Source organism: Rhyacophila brunnea, unplaced genomic scaffold, assembly GCF_057557595.1.
Source record: "Rhyacophila brunnea isolate RB1 unplaced genomic scaffold, BYU_Rbru_1.0 scaffold_21, whole genome shotgun sequence".
NCBI lineage: Eukaryota > Metazoa > Arthropoda > Insecta > Trichoptera > Rhyacophilidae > Rhyacophila > Rhyacophila brunnea.
This window is the reverse complement of record NW_028232871.1, coordinates 8,244,612-8,257,709: the sequence shown is the minus strand read 5'-3', so window position 1 is coordinate 8,257,709 and position 13,098 is coordinate 8,244,612. Positions and strand designations below refer to the sequence as shown.

At 32.1% G+C, this 13,098-nt stretch overlaps 1 protein-coding gene across 1 annotated transcript in view; it reads right to left on the bottom strand.

Moving 5' to 3' along the window:
- The window catches only part of Sema2a (Semaphorin 2a), a 515,286-nt gene that overhangs the window by 170,115 nt on the left and 332,073 nt on the right, over positions 1 to 13,098 (bottom strand). Inside the window, exons 3-5 of the mRNA XM_085949066.1 lie at positions 9,161 to 9,248; positions 6,763 to 6,814; positions 2,138 to 2,200 (exon numbers count right to left, since the gene is read on the bottom strand). Coding sequence (XP_085805192.1) covers positions 2,138 to 2,200; positions 6,763 to 6,814; positions 9,161 to 9,248 — 203 coding nt within the window. The remainder of the gene's footprint in view (positions 1 to 2,137; positions 2,201 to 6,762; positions 6,815 to 9,160; positions 9,249 to 13,098) is intronic.

Below are 13,098 nucleotides of genomic sequence, written 5' to 3'. Positions count from 1 at the left end.
AACCGACAGGACTTGAACCTGTAACCTCTGAATGCGCACCATTGTGGTTTTCCAATGTTTTCCATTTAATTTATTGTATTTATTGCCAAATAAAAGATTGTAAAATTACTCGTGAATTGTGTATGACATTTTGTCAGAATAAAATCTATGAAAAAGATAACTGAGATGTGTTAGCGATAAATTATGAAGCCTGTTCTGCGGTAAAGGTATCATATCGTCGCTGTAGGATTGGTTTCTCGAATAGACCAAATGTTCAGGAGACGAAAAACAAATTTCATAATCCTATATTTAAATACATGGAGATATTTAAAATGTTATTTTTACAGCATATGAATGATGTATTCATTACCATTACAAAGTAATTTAAAGAAAGGGATGGTTCTCGTCCAATTAGATACAAAAAAACATTCTGCATTAAGAGGTCGATTTCGACAAAAACGGATATTCGGGAAACAATCCTATAGCGACGATATGGCTAGGTCATGTACGCCAAGAAGAGGTAGACGTAGTGAAAGAATCACGCACGTGGTATAAATAATGACGCTCTTGATGTCAGGAGTTCAGGAGGTAGTAAGACGGTAATGTTCACGTAGGTAATATGTATTTATGATGATTGATAGACAATTTCATGTAAGACTCAAAAAAATGGAGCAAAAACTAGATTGATGCTAGGCTGGATAAAACTGCGTGATTGCGAAAGACTGCGACTAAAATAATGGTCACTTTAACAGTGGAGTACCTACCAACTAACAAGAGTGTAGAAGTATTATAATGTAGGTATTTAAACAATTAAAATGTTATGTAAAAACACTTCTGAGAAAATAATATATTATAACAATAGAAAAAATCATTTTTTTTAAATACGACACCCATCAGGATCGAATCTGCGTCACTCGGGATTTGCGCCCACGCACATCGACAACAATCTACGGGAATCCTTATCTAATTGCGACAAGTTTTAAATAATGGCTCTTACGATGCTCTCTGAAGCGCTTTATAAATTGAGTTACTATTGGCAATCGGCTTTTGTATTTTAAATCAATCAATTAATTACAATTACCAACCGACGTCACGGATCATTCCAAATTTTTTTGTTGTAACTTACTAGAACTTGTTAATAATTTAATAAGCTATTTTTTTATTGAAACAAATAGTATAAATAACACGTTCGATTCCTGTTGGGATACAATTGGTTAAATTTTGATTAAATTGGTTAAATACAACTATTGGTTAAATATTTGTGTTTTCAAATTATGTAAGAATGTAAATAAAAATAATGTTACATTCTTAAATCTTGTGAATTATTCGTTGAATTAAAAAATAATGAAATATTTTTTTTAAATAGGTAGGTAAGTACATTGTAAAAAATATTTAAAAATTATATCAGTGTGTGTGGGGCGCTTATTGGGAGGGCAATAACTCTGTTCAACCAAATCGCTTCGGATGTTGATATATTCCATCTACGTGAGGATGAGATAGGAGGGCATTGTTTTATTAATTCTTAAAATAGGGTCTACTTAGCTCATTTGGTGTGCTTCCATGCTTTATAATTTATAATTTTTGTACCTTTTACATTACTTTTTACACTGTTTTTGTTATACTGCATATTATATTTATTTCTTTTTTACACTGTTTTATACTATTTCTTTGTTTTTAAATGTCAGGTCTTAAATTTGTAATTTGTAATGTTCACCGTATGTAAATATAAATAAATTTAAATGCTGATATTTGAATAGAAAAATCTTGTATTATTTTTATACAAGTTTCACAAAAATAGTGGATAGATACCTACATAAAAATACATATTGAATAATAACATATGTATGAGTATATACAAGCAAGATAAAAGGTATACAATAAATATTGCTATGTCAAACAAAGACATAAAAATCTACCCAAATTCCAAACTGTCGACGCAATAAATCAAGTATTTTCCAAACTATAAAATGCACAGGGCAATAGTTTTTCATAAACAAAATAGCACAAAATAGAAAAACCCTTTTCAGTTGAACATGTTGTAAATAAAACAAAGGGTAGATCGCGTTTTCTCACGATAGTTTCCGCATATAAAGGCAGATTTACTTTGCAAATCCTGAAAGCCTCCACCGAAATAAATCCCAGTTTGTTATGGACTCACCTCTGACTTTCCCTTTGAAACGCACTGCGCCACATTGCTCGGCTCCAGATTGAGCGCGTCTCTCTGTGAACAAATAAAATAACGAGATTATTTTTTATACGGATATTTATTATACATACTCCTAAAAATAATGCAATGAAATTAATATACAATACCTATTAAAAAAATATATCGGCTGACGGTAGAACGATGTCAGATTCATATAGCAGTAGTGCAAGCAACTAATTCAGGCGTCAGGGGCTTTATGTTGTAACTTGTAAGTTGAAGTCGCCCGACGACATGACGTCATATGACATCATTGTGACGTACTACCGGAGTGAGTCAATAGTCTTCGAGAAATTAACGCTACTCTAATACTGGCGTTATTCATTGTCCCCATACAAAAATAGGTGTTTCAACATAATAATATCTATCGTGAGCCGTATGCATTGGGCGGCTCGCCTCGATGCGTGTATTGAGCATACGTCACAATTACGCCAAGTCGTCGGGTGACTGTCACAAGTTACAACATAAGGCTGCAGTATCGTTACTTGTAAATTACACTAAACACCGTTACAAAGTGATTTTATTGTGATCATAATGCCAGAAGAATCTGTCCTTGTTTACTTATGTGATAGAAATTAAACATGCTACCAATTACATATTTAATTTAAATTTAATTGCAATTGAAAGATAAAAAAGTTGTGTTACCTACATAAAAGTGACATACTAACGTGAATATGACTTTTGTAGTATCTGTTTGAAGTACTATAAGGTTTTAAAGAGTACCTAAAGAATTTTAAATAAGCACATGTGTTAGACTAGACATAATAAAATAAATTATATATGTACCTACGTGTATTCATTCAAATTTACCATCATTTACTATTTTAGAGGAATCGGATTTAGCTACTTGGGCTTCATCTTTTGACATAATAAGGCTCCATGCATATTTGCATTTATGGTCAATGTACAACAGAGTCTAGCTCCGTCGTTCGTTGATGGCTCACCTCAGCTAGGAGATGGCACGAGATAAATACTTATTAAAAAAGTGATACATTTTACATATTATTTATCTTCGAGTCTGAAAATGTCGAAGGACGATAGGTTCTCTAATCGATAAAACCGTTTCATATTGATATTTACCTATATAAAAGTTTTATCAATTAGAATAAAATTTAAATTCAATTTCCATGAAGTACCTTCTGTCGATTGTGCCTATTATAATACAGTTTGAGTTATTACGAATACAACTATACAATATTTGATTGTGTTAAAATTTAAACTAATGGTTTCAGGTAATATTCATAAAATAAAACCGTCAATAGATCAAAATTTTTATAGGGTGGGTTTGATGTATTCGAAACTACATTTAGCACGTGGTTTTAGTTTTTAATATTTAAAACAAGGAAGTTACGTTGCGTCTACAATCTTAAACACTGTTACATACTAAATCACTATGAAATGAGCTATAGAGATTTTACATAACTACAACTGACAAGTTATAGTCGATGCTCATATTTAGAGCATAGACAATATCGAGTCGGAAATTACAGTTGTCTAGAGACCTTCAATATAATATATGTATAGTTACAAGGGCACTCAGCCCTTTTCCAAATTATCAAGTTAAAAGAATCGGCTGGTTAAACCTTTACACTCAAAAACACAGTTTAATATTACTTCATGCTATGTACCGTGTAAAACTACTAATAAATGTATCTGTGCCCATAGCCCCTACAAGGGGGGGACTGACAGGGATCTAGTCTGGGGGCCCGGACTCAGGAAGGGCCCGGCGTGGCGACTCGACCAGATAAGTGAGATAAACACGCATCACAAATTTGCTCTCATAATAAAAAAAAGTCGCTATTTTCCTTCGATAATGTTATTATATGAATTTATGTGCTTGTACGATACAATTTTTAATTATGTATCGATACTCGACAACTCCACAATTCAAATGGATATATTAAAAGATACAAAAAACACTAAATATACACATTAATTTTACCGCGTACACCATTTGAAAAACGCTACTGTAGAGCATCATAGTGCATTTATCCTTAGCGATAGGTAGGGGGGCCGCCAAAGATCCTAGCTTGGGGGCCCGCTTCAGGTTGTGGGGTCCATGTCTGTGCCATATAAACGATATAAAATACTAACGCGTGTTTTCCTTCAACACTGCCATTACAATACCACATGTCACATACAAAAGCAACCGTCTGAATATATAATAATAATGGGGGTAGTTGACAAACAAATAACAGCTTTACCCCTTATAGGGCGACGGAGCGCTGTCGCTTGGCAGCTAAATTAATTGATTACTTTATTTGTTGAAATATGAATTTTTGTTCTGGGCGGATTAGACAAAAGTAGCTTGTTTACTCCAGGTGCCTTCTCGACCATTTTTTCTCAAAGATTTTCCTTGCAGGTAGCAATCTTGCGACCTGGCGACAAACAACGCCTTTATTAGCATATTTTTGAATTTTGACCAGAAGACGCGGGAATTTTGAAATAAATAAAATTAAGCTTGGTCTGTAAGCATAGGTCAAACAATTATTTCGCTGCATCAGAATTTCACAATAGTAACAAAACATAATATGAATGCACTATATTTTAAGGCTCGATGAAATTAAGCGAGTTTACTTACTACTAGCCGGCGAATTCACTATCTGCTAGTAAACTCGCCCAGTGTAATCATCTAACTAGCTAACTAGCAGATTGTAAACAATATACGAGAAAAATTGAAAACCAGGCTACTTTACTCGCTACTCGATGGCGTGTGGACATGTTAGGTAGTAAACTAGCCGTGTGTCATCATAGCATTACTAGTGAACTAGCTGCGAGTAAGAGCAAATTAAAGAAACAACACAAGGTTTCAACTCTCTAGCAAGTTGGCTACTTACTGAGCAAGTGGAAATTTTTGTGTGCCATCATTACTATCGCACTAGCTGACTCGCCCGATTTTAAGCTCGCCGGCTAGCAACTAGTAAACTCGCTCAATGTAATTGAGGCTTTAGATAAAGTTAATTAGAATATTTTTATAATGATATAACGCTATGTGTGAATTAACACAAACGTATAATTTTTTTCTATGCATGATTTTTTTTATTACAAAATAAATATTTGACTATTCGGATAGTATAATATTATCTCTTTCACAATGCCGGAACAATGATAATATTTTAAATTTAAAAATGAATAAATTATACGGAATGTGTTTAAAGCAGCTTTATTAAAAATAATATCTGTGATTTACACCACATAAATGAAATTTATTGAGCTTATGGGTGCAATAAATCACGTTACTTTTTTCAGTCGCAACACTTTATGGTCGGCAATAAAGTATACCTACACGGCCTTTAAATCATGATTCATTGTGAAGCGATTGGTCCGGGCAGATACATACATATTATTATTTTCATTGACACTATAACACTATGTTAGTCAACGTATTGTTAACGTATTGTTAAATTAATAGAGATAGCATTCAGTAAAATTCCATTTAAAAGTAATATTGAGGTTTTTAAGCTCTCACATCAAAACTCGTATCGCCTATAACGTGTCGAATACGTCGATGGGACTTCATCATTATTTACAAAACACACATTGATAAATGGAGCAACGCAGATTGGTCGAATGCGACTTTTTAGTTGTTGCAATCGACAAGTTGCATGCTTCTCGGGCTGCGAGTCGAAAACGGTAGAATGCATACACACACATACAAATTGGTCATTCTTATACCGCCACAGCCAAATTGAAATGGGTGGTTTACAATAAATATGGATCAAGTCCAATTTTAATAAAATCCATTCTTTTGTTTAAGTGGCTAGATAAAACAGATTTCTATATTGTGTGTTAATATCACAATCGTAGCTCTACAATTTTCCGCATAAATGGCAATACTAGTATTGATAAGACATCAAATTGAATGTAAATCATGTCCATTTTGACAGTTCCTTCAGCAGTATAAAGAAGTATTTGCTAACATTAATTTGCCAATATTAATAAAGCCTGAATATACTTTACGTTTCGACTATTTATTTAAATTGATCCATGTACTATCAAAATATGGTAAGTATATACCTACAGTGAAAACATTCCTAAATTTCACAAAAAGAGTTTTAACTTTAGGTCCAAATATCTCAGGATCAATTTTGATGGACTTGATCCATAATTATTTTGACCCATCCAAATATCTATACGTTTCGAGAGGTGGCGTGTATCGCTAGGTAGATCTGCGCTGTCTTTATATGCTACATCGGAACGACGTTCCTAGAAGGTTTGATTTATAGCTGTGCGGACGAGGCGAGTTCGAGGCGATTCAAAAATCACCACTGTACATTAGTCTGCATGACTGTCTATTAGACATTAGAATATTAAAGCAAGCATTGGTTGCCCAAGATAGTTGCACCAATTCATCAAAGTCCTTGCGTGCCATAGAATGCCGAGAGGAGTGGGATCAATCCGTTTAAACAGCAAAATTATTCAGGTTTTAAGCCTATAAGGTATTGATAAAGAAAAAGTGATTTTATAATATTGTATTAAATAAAAAAAATATTGCAGACATATTATCTGCAATATTCAAACAGTATATTGTATTAAATAAATAGGAAAAACACCAAATAAATGTAAATGTATGTACATACCTCGCAGAGTGATTGGGTGATATTGCTTAGATTCAGCCGAAAGACACGGTCCCTGTAAAAGAAAACACAAAATTATTTAATGAGTACCATTAATATATAATGTTCAGTTACCTAGTCTATTTTAATATCAGAACATGTTACTACTGTGGAAGATAGTTAATAGGTTTGTATAATTGCTAAAACAACCTTTCTTCACATTTCATTCTTCACAAACAATCAATTTCAAGTTTATTATGAATGGTTACGTTTAAACTTTTAAATTGTAAAATTTTATCACATTGAGATTTTAATACCTCGATATAGTAAACTGTATTGAATTTAAATGTGTGATATTTTTGGAAGAAGACAGTTCTGAAAAAAAACTAAAACTATTATCTATCAATAAATATTCTCAAAATTTTATTAATCTGAAAGAAAATTTGCTATTCTGGCACATTTTTTAAAATAAAATTTCATATTATTTTCCTCGGTAATAATATAATATTTTTTTACTATACCTATGCGTTTTTTTGGATCTTTACTAGTGAGAAGAATGGATGCCACGATAATATATCTTCCCCAGTAACACATTGTTCGTAAAAGTCACCTCAGAATGACGGAAATGCTGAAAAATGTGTCACGAGAATAATACGTATGTGACGAAAATACATATATACTATATTATGTCATTAGTAATATTTGACCTCAAATTAACGGAGTTACACCGGAAGACAATATCTCACATTTAGTAAAAAAAATCAGTACTGTTCGTTTATCAGGAATACAGCGGAAAACACATAGCCGATAAACTGGATTATTTGTTAGGTTAACCTAACCAAACCTAACCTAACCTAATCTAAACCAACCCAAACTAACAAATAATCCAGTATTGCTGGATTAAACTTTTTGGATTACAAAACTTTGGAAACAAAGGATTAGACTGATTTAAACAACAGTGTTTTCCGATGTATTCCTGATAACCGAACAGTACCAAAAAATCAGTTTATTACGGAAAAATTTTAATACAAAATGTCAACTGAAACTTTTAAAATGAAAGCTTTAATAACATTTTAAAACCGACAAAGTTTAATTAATATTTATAAGTAGTATATATAAACAAAACAGCAATATTAGCAAATTAATGTATGATAGTAATAAAATATTATAACTAGACTTCCAATATAGAACGTTAAAAAAATAATACGTCGCTGCACGCGAAATACCTCAAATATAACAAAACCATGTTTGGAAGAGAAAAATATAGAAAGAAAAAACTTGTTTTAAAATATCTAGAAACATTATAATTAAATAAATAATAATACAGTTTAGTGGAATAATATTATTTACACTATTTTGGATAATAAAATAATACGATTTGTTTATCAGTTTTGCAGAAAATGCTTTAAACGTGGATATTTTTACATTGGAGGTTTATTTGCCAGTCTTTGCAAATTACAATTGAACACCGCGAGTGCATGCACAATTTCTTGGAAGTGCACAATCGAGATAATTAGTAATGTTCTTCATAAAATTTGGTAGTAATACATCACATTGGAGATTAATAACATTCAACCAAAACTACATAGCACATTGGATGTTTTGTCAACGATAAAGAAACAATCAAGGACTCTTTGACACCAAAAACTCACTTTCTCAAAACTGGCACATTGGAGGGGAGATATTTTTCGTGCAGCGATGTAAATGCTTTTAGGAAATATCGTAAACAAAGAAATATGTATAAAACCATAATTTTTTTTTCTTGCACATTTTCTGTAATCCTAATACTGATTTCGTCATCATTTATTGTATCTGTATGAATTTTTAGAGCAAAAAAAAAAACTAACACAATTAAATAATGTTTGACAATTATTCAATTATAACGCGTTATATCTTTTAATCTTTTACAAGTTAAAAGTGCAGTAACTATGAATGATCAAGCAGTAAAAAAAAAATGCGAAAAAATTGTCAAATGATATATTATTATATTTTGTGACATGGTTCCTTTCTGCTAAATTCCATATCGTCGAACACAATAACTGGAGAATACTAGTTTTAAGTAATTTGACTTTGAAGTTGTTAAAATGTTTGAAATGGTCTATTATGTGAGTTTATTAAGTAATCGTAAAAAAGATGACTTTAAAATAAAGACTGTTTATTTATTAAGAAGGTTTCCAGACGGTAAAGTTTGAAATAAGGAATATTTTGGTATAACTAACTCAATATGGTAATTTTTTCGAATTAGTGTCTTCTGCCAGAACAGTGACGATATGAGTAATAAAATTAATTTGTTCTCAAGTCACATCGTTTCCAGAAAGAGTATCACAAGAATGAATTTGTGATATATAAATATTAGGTATATTATTTCATTAGGTAGGTAGTGTTTGACCTAAAAATGTGTTATAAAATAAGTTCAACTCACATTGCGCCGACGAAGAGCGTGTCTCGTTTGGTGTCCATTAAGAATGTCCTATAATACATCATGCCGCATGTGAACTCCTTGACGTGCTCTGTGAAAGAAACAAGAAAAAATCATTATTGTAAGGGTATTAGAAGAGGGAATTTTTGAGAGCCACCCCTGAAAAGGGAAAAATCTTACATTTATATCAATTACATATTAAATATTTTTTCTTTTATTTTTTTTTAAACAATATTCAAGACAAGCGTCGTCAATCTCTGTCTGTCAATTTATTTGAGTCAATAATATAAATGGTGTAAGTGTAAGGTATATTTTATCAAGAATCTATACTCCAAATATTTCTGGAAAAAAAAGTTAAATTTATGTTAAGTATATTTTTTTCAACTTGTCAAAATTGATTAAGATTCAATAATATTTATCTGTAACTACATTAAAAGAAATGGCACAAATATATTCTTAAAAAAATATAGCAATTTATGATTTTTTGTAAACAAAAAATACAGACTATCGTAGAGTAATAAAAATTGTTTTCATAATATTTATTTTAAAAGACAATAATTTACAAGAAATTAAAATATAATTAATATTAAATTCTACAGGTTTTTAAAAAAAGGTTTTCCGATAGCTATTTTGGTTGTAACACCATTATCAAGACTATTCAGATATGCCGCTTGCCCTTGCTTAAATACTACACGTGTATAGATAGAGACAGAATACATTCATAATGTCAATCTCGAACACTGTAATTTTGATAAATTTTGATTTCCATTAAAAAACCCACTTAGGGTTTTCAAAGTATTAATAATATTACAATTAATAATAAGTGTACAAATTCATAATATTGCTGGGACGAGTAAGAGAATGTATTCTGTCTCTATCTATACACGTGTAGTATTTAAGCAAGGGCAAGCGGCATATCTGAATAGTCTTGATAATGGTGTTACAACCGAAATAGCTATCGACAAACCTTTTTTAAAAACCTGTAGAATTAAATATTAATTATATTTTCATTTCTTGTAAAATAGAATTCTACCAAGTAAATGCTAACTCAATTGACAATAATTTAATTAGTATTAATTAAAATGTTTTGCTACTCACTATATAGCACAGGCGGTTTAGCAAAAAAATAGTAAATTAAACAGTAATTCAAGGTTTGAATTCTATTAGTTGGGTAAAATAAATATTATAATTTTGTCAATCAATATGCTGTGTATAACAATACTAGCATCTCCAGGATAGTATTTGAATATTTGATGTATATGATATTCTATTAAGTACTTATCGCTGTACGTATCTCGACTCCACTCAAGAGAGGAATTATTGAGAGAATGGTTTTTAACTAATGGTCTAAAAGTCTATCAAATCATTTTTTTATATTTATAATAGTTTAAAAATTTTACCTGTAGTAGAAAAAATTAAAAAAAAATGTAATGCCATATGATAGAGTATCTCACATATGAAAAACGGTCATTATATACGTTTAAGATCTGTTATATTACATTTCAAGGGTTAAGAAAGCTGGCAGGTAATGTATTCATATTACCCGTATCAAAAAAGTTTAAATTCTTTAATAATGCATCGTCGTACAGGGGCAGAAAATAGAAAATTCCATGCGACAGTTTTCCTGTCCGTCACCCATGCATATAATATATTAGTTGTTCGTATTCAAATGTCGCTTAAATATTGCGTTGCAATCCGTTTCTAAAAGGGTTATAAGAATACGCAGGTATACGATAATATAGTATATTTCTTTAGTGTACGTATTCAAAAGCTTTATTCCTTTAGTATTTGCATCGCGAAAATTCCACACGACCATCCGTCCGTCAAGCCGTCGCGACGTCAAGCTTTCTTAGCGTCGCGGCGCCCCAACAGACAGTCAGAAAAGACAGCCTGAAAAAGCCTTTGATGTGTTATATTCTGGTCTGCAGGATGTATGTCGAAATTATGTGCCGCCTCAGTCAAAGGCATGAGTAGATACGAGGTAGGGGCTATATATATTAGATTTTGAACATCGTCTCGTTATTCAGCTGTGCTTTGCGTAAGGGGTTCAATGATGTGGTTCGTTTATTTTGTATGTTTATTCGATAGACACAAATTGAAATGCACACCAAAGTCGATTACCGACTTATATACTACATAATATATATGTAGGTATATCATAGGTATTATCATATATGTAATAGAGTTCATTAAAGGCCTCAAATGGAGATGAGCTGGACACATAGCTCGAAGAAGAGACAATCGTTGGACAAATTTAGTCACCCAGTGGTACAACACGTCCGCAAGGTCTAGAGGCCGCTGGATCGATGAAATGATAAAGTTCAGCGAAAGTACGTGGCAGCGTAACGCACATAACCTAGAGAAGTGGAAGCAGCTTGAAGAAACCTTCATCCAGCAGTAGATAGATTCAGGCTGATGATGATGTTGATATCAGAGGTACTTACAAAATTGTGTGGTGAAGTGTAGCGAGCACACATGACGAAAGTAAAATTTTATATGTCGCTCTCAATTGTCAAACTATTGTCAGGTTGACAGTGTCATTTATTTTTACGAGTTTTATTATTATTACGATGTAAATTTGATTTTTTTTCGATCGTTGTGCGGCTGATTTTGCCATAATTGTATAATGAAGTGTAGCGAATACACATGTGAAAGTAAAATTGTATATGTTGCTCTCAATTCTCCTACTACCTCCAATTCTCTTACTGTCATTTATTTTTATAAGTTTTATAAGTATAACTAGGTTAATTTGGTTATAATTTTTCGATTGATGTGCGACTGATTTCACCATAATTTAATCAACGTAACCCAATGAAGTTTTACTGGTATATGAGTAGACGGGAAATATTGTGAATCGCATGCATCTGTCGTCAGGAATTTCCGTCGTGAGCTGTCCATTTGATAGTTTGTAAATTCGTTATACATCAGCGGGATTCAATCTAATTAACAATAGGAAACAAAAACATGTGTATCATTATCAGCCGGGGTCAATCCACTGCTGGATAAAGGCCTCCCGTAGTTTCCTCTAACCCTCTCGATCCTGTGTTGTTCGCTACCACGTATTTCCGCCAAACTTTATCAGTTCGTCAATCCAGTGGCTTTAAGGGGAACCCTGTGGCCGTTTCGTGCCCCTTCGGTACCATTGGATGACGGCATTTGTCCAGCGGCCGTCCTTTCGACGGACAATGCGCCCTGCCCATTTCCATTTCAGCTGTTTGGCAACGTCTATTATATCGCGTACTCCTGTCTGCTTCCTAACCCATTCGTTTCTCTTACGGTCCTTTCGCGTGATGTCTAACATACACCTCTCCATGCCTCGCTGTGCGACTCTTGTATATCCAAAAACATGTGTATAATAATTAAGAAATATTAATTACCTTACTAACCTTGATTTAATACACAAAAACCGATAGTCAATAATAACGCAATTTGATAAGCATTTCATATATGACCTACTAGTTTAAATTGTCGTAATTAGATAAGAGTATTGTAGCATTATTGGTTAATGCACAGATTGGCGTGACATCAATGGTTATACGGGTTCAAATCCCGTATTTTTTCAAATATGATTTTTTCTAGTGAATATATAATATATATCTGAGGTGTTTTCAAGTTATGTATGTTCAATATAATGTTGAATGTTACATTCTCAAAATCTTGTGAACAATTATTCGTTGGATAAAAGAAATAGTTTATTAAAAATAATTTTTGTTATACACCCGAGAATGTTGACAAGTGGCGCTGCTACCCGTTTTTTCTAATAATAAAAAAAATTACTGATTCAACAACAAAATAAGTAAACATCCATGACTAAGACGCATTTACGACGGGTTAATAATTATTGGTCTATGTTTAAATGAACTTTTTACATTAGAGCTCTTTATAGATAATGCTTTTTTTTTAGTTATTATTATAATAATTGATAATTGAACAATTTTCGT